The 3,699-nt window shown below is 31.9% G+C and overlaps 1 protein-coding gene across 1 annotated transcript; it reads right to left on the bottom strand.

The window, feature by feature from the left end:
* Positions 1 to 200: 200 nt before the first annotated feature.
* Positions 201 to 1,933, bottom strand: LOC131841740 (aquaporin AQPcic-like). The gene has a single exon (XM_059190064.1). The coding sequence runs from the start codon at positions 1,647 to 1,649 to the stop codon at positions 858 to 860; it is 792 nt and encodes a 263-aa protein (XP_059046047.1). The 5' UTR covers positions 1,650 to 1,933; the 3' UTR covers positions 201 to 857.
* Between the last annotated feature and the right edge of the window lie 1,766 nt (positions 1,934 to 3,699).

Raw genomic sequence — 3,699 nt, 5'->3', positions numbered from 1 at the left:
TTTATCTTAAGGACAGATTAGTTATGTAGAAATGGATTAATTCTTAGTTATGATATAAGTATATTGACTGATAAGTTCATCGTCGTATCTACGAAAATATTATATATTTGGGTACAATAAATATTCTGATAATGATTTGATCAGATAAATTTCCAAGTCGTTTAAAAAAATGAACTTTTAAATATATGTGCATTAAAATAATGATAAACAAATGGCGGTTCTTATATTATATATTTTTTAGTTATTATGCAGGTAATTTATTTGACAGTTTGTACCCGTTACTTTTATTACAGATTATTTGACTTTATGATATCTATACAACTTTCACTTGTCTTTAACTTTCCTGTAAATCAAACCATACATAATATACAGAGAACAACTTCCACTCTATACTTAAACCTCTATACACGATATTGAAACACTTACATCAGATCAGACAGACGATCACTATATAAATTCTATTCTATTATGTCTTAGTAAATGTTTTATTTTATAATCGTTTAAACATGTTTTTAATATCTTTAACATTCAAACTTTGGTCCCTTTTACCCTTTTAGAAGAACATGTTATCAAAGTTTGACGACCAAAGAACAGGAATTAATATTTTTGTATACCCAGTCCAAAGACCGATACAATTTAATAAATTGAAATACTAGTAAAACTATCGAAAGAGTAATCTACATGTTTTTTTCCATTTACTTTAAATAAATAATTATCAATATTTATTGTTATTAAAACATCCTTATTGCTATTCTTAAATGTGCTATTATACATTTTCAAATTTGCATCCAAATTGTTATTGTTAATATTTATATCCTGCAGCGTATTTTTAATTGCGATACACTTATTGGATATTCTTAATGCTCATCTTGTTCCTGTTTATGTTTACTTAGCCATGTATATTTGTACAAGAGTGCTACCAAAATACCACCTATGAAAGGCCCTGCCCAGTATACCCAATGAGCGTCCCATTTATTGTTCCAAACTGCAGGTCCTAATGATCTAGCGGGATTCATACTAGCCCCAGTCAAAGGACCACCAGCTATCGATAATCCCAGAATAGTCAAACCAAATTTCAATGGAGCGGAATCTTGTTTACTTTCATTTATCGGATCCCACAAACCACAGTTTATTAATGAAAGTGCTATTGTTAAAACCAGTTCAATTGCAAATCCTTGAACCTCGTTGATACCTTTATGTAGCTGAGTCATACAAATTCCTTCAGTTAACATATCAACAGGAGACACGAGAAGAAGGAATCCATATCCCAAAATTGCTCCAGCGCATTCGACAAATATAAAAGCCACTCCAAGGGATACAGGTATCTTGCCCCATATAACAGCAATAGTTGTAACAAATGGATTCATAAACGCACCAGATATGTGTCCGAATATTTGTATATTAAACATAACTGTCAAACCAAAACCTAAAGGTGCGTAAACTGCAGGATTCTGTGTATATCCTTCTAAGGGTATACATGACATACATCCAAATATTATCAATAGGACTGTGGCTATGAACTCTGCTAAGATAGGTTTCCATTGTAATGCACACCAAATTGTTATCGATTTGAAGAGTGATTTACTTTTAATAGTTTTATTCTCAATTACGCCGACGACAATTGATTGAGTATTTGGGGGCACCGTCATATTAATAGTCTTATGTTACACGTATTACTGAGACAGTAGCATTCGGAAATATAAAATTTAAATCACGCACTGTTCACCGAACCCGAATAACGGATATTAACAGCTGATGATTCACATTCACTTTGAAACTAATCTTTACATTTAACTGTTATGATCGACACTTACGTGGAACTGATCGCACACGACCGACTCGCGGCTGGCACACGTTACGAGTACCTAATAATTTTGTTATGTGAATGTAACCAACAGCTAAAATGATATGGATGCAGTACTAAACAAAAGTATTACCGTTATCAACGATTTCAGAAAATAACGTGCGTGTGTACTGTTTATTTTAGGGAATCACTCTTTATATTATTATCTTTTGTAGATAATAGTTACAAAATAATTATTTTAGCAAAATAACAATATCATTTATACAAATTGGTCTTTGTATTTCCTTTATTATCGCATTTTATTTATCTTTAGCAATTTATACAAAATTATTACTTAGGGAACTAAGGATTTTTCAATATTTTAAAACACAATAAACATAAGGGTACATCTTCTAAGTGTTCTTTAAAATGTAAATGATGTGATAAAAGGAACGTAAAATTTGAAATCATTGTGATAGATCGTTGTAGATATGGCTTCCCGATCAATGAAATATGAACAACTTGATACGTTGACTTGCGCCCACTTCTTTAATCAGAATTAATTTAATTGTCACCACTATGTAGCAGGTAAAGTCTATCTCAGGATAGAGTATCCTGCTCATAAATAAAGGTTTGAGCATACTTTTGCATTTATACTAATATAAATATGTTAAGTCAGTAATTTCTGTTAATAACTAATCGAAATTAAAGTAATTTTAGTGTAATTTGTGTAAGCTTTTTTAATAATAGGGTGGACATTAGGGAATGCAATCCCGATCCCGCGGGATCCCGATCTCGCGAGATCTCGTGTAATTTTTCGGGATCAATCCCGACGCATCATATGACGAGATCCCGTTCGAGATTGACGAGATTGGGCGGCAGTAAAAAAGAAATAAAAAATATAATCACACGATTATATCGTAAAGAACCAAACCAAGCAGATATTAATACGGCAGTACTAATCGAAGATGACTTGCCTCTTTAAATGATTGCAGAAGATTTGAATTTACGTGCTGCACAAACTAATAAATCGCTTCAAGAGGAATTAGAAGAAACTCTGCGAGCTTCTAAAAGTCCTTTTGCACGTATATCCACGTCCACGAGCTTAGACAAATTAGAATCTACCATTAAAAAAGAAATGGATTTGTTTGAGTGTGGAGGAACAAGGGGGCGATTTTTGCAGTTTGCATATAATTGCTTCGCCATGCTGTTGCCAACCAGCGTCGGAGAGGGCATTTTCAGCAGCGGGGTACATTGCAACGGACATTAGATGCCGTTTAGCAGATGAAACTATTAATACCCTTTGTTTTTTAAGGAGTCATTTTCAAAATCACTGTTCCCTTGAAATAAGCTTATTGTTTTTGATTACCTAATTTAACTACGTTAATTTCCTTACAACCTGATTATTATTTAGTTGGTAAGATTAAAGAATAAAGGTTTTTATTTTCTTTCGAGTAATATGTTATTTTAGTTAACCTCACTATCACAAACAAGCAGTTATTAGCTTTTTCAGTCATCTGAATTCAACATTTTTTTTAAATTTAGACGGGATCCCGAAAATTCCGGGATTGATATTTCTAATCCCGCGGGATCCCGAATTTGCAATCTCGAGTCGGGATTGCATTCCCTAGTGGACATATTGTTCATCAGTGTCCTATCGTTTTATCAGTTTTACCTATATTCATTAAATATAGTAAAAAAAAATATGTTTTTTTTGTACAACGTAATTTTATAAAAAAATTAAGTAAATAAATAGCTTAATTTTTTTATCAAGTAGTGACTGTACTCATAGGTATATAAAATTTATAATAGGTAGTCTTAGGAATGCTTACTGTTTATGACTTTTCCTCATATAAAAGAATAACATATTTGTGTGAATGTAAGACATATACATATATAATAAAATCATAAAACGT

This window comes from Achroia grisella, unplaced genomic scaffold (assembly GCF_030625045.1).
Source record: "Achroia grisella isolate CSIRO2021 unplaced genomic scaffold, CSIRO_AGI_Agris_v1 utg1920, whole genome shotgun sequence".
In the NCBI taxonomy this organism is placed as follows: Eukaryota; Metazoa; Arthropoda; class Insecta; order Lepidoptera; family Pyralidae; genus Achroia; species Achroia grisella.
This window is presented reverse-complemented; position numbering and strand designations above follow the sequence as displayed.

Excerpts from the sequence above, each read along its gene's own strand:
- LOC131841740 (XM_059190064.1), bottom strand. The coding sequence starts at position 1,649 with ATGACGGTGCCCCCAAATACTCAATCAATTGTCGTCGGCGTAATTGAG.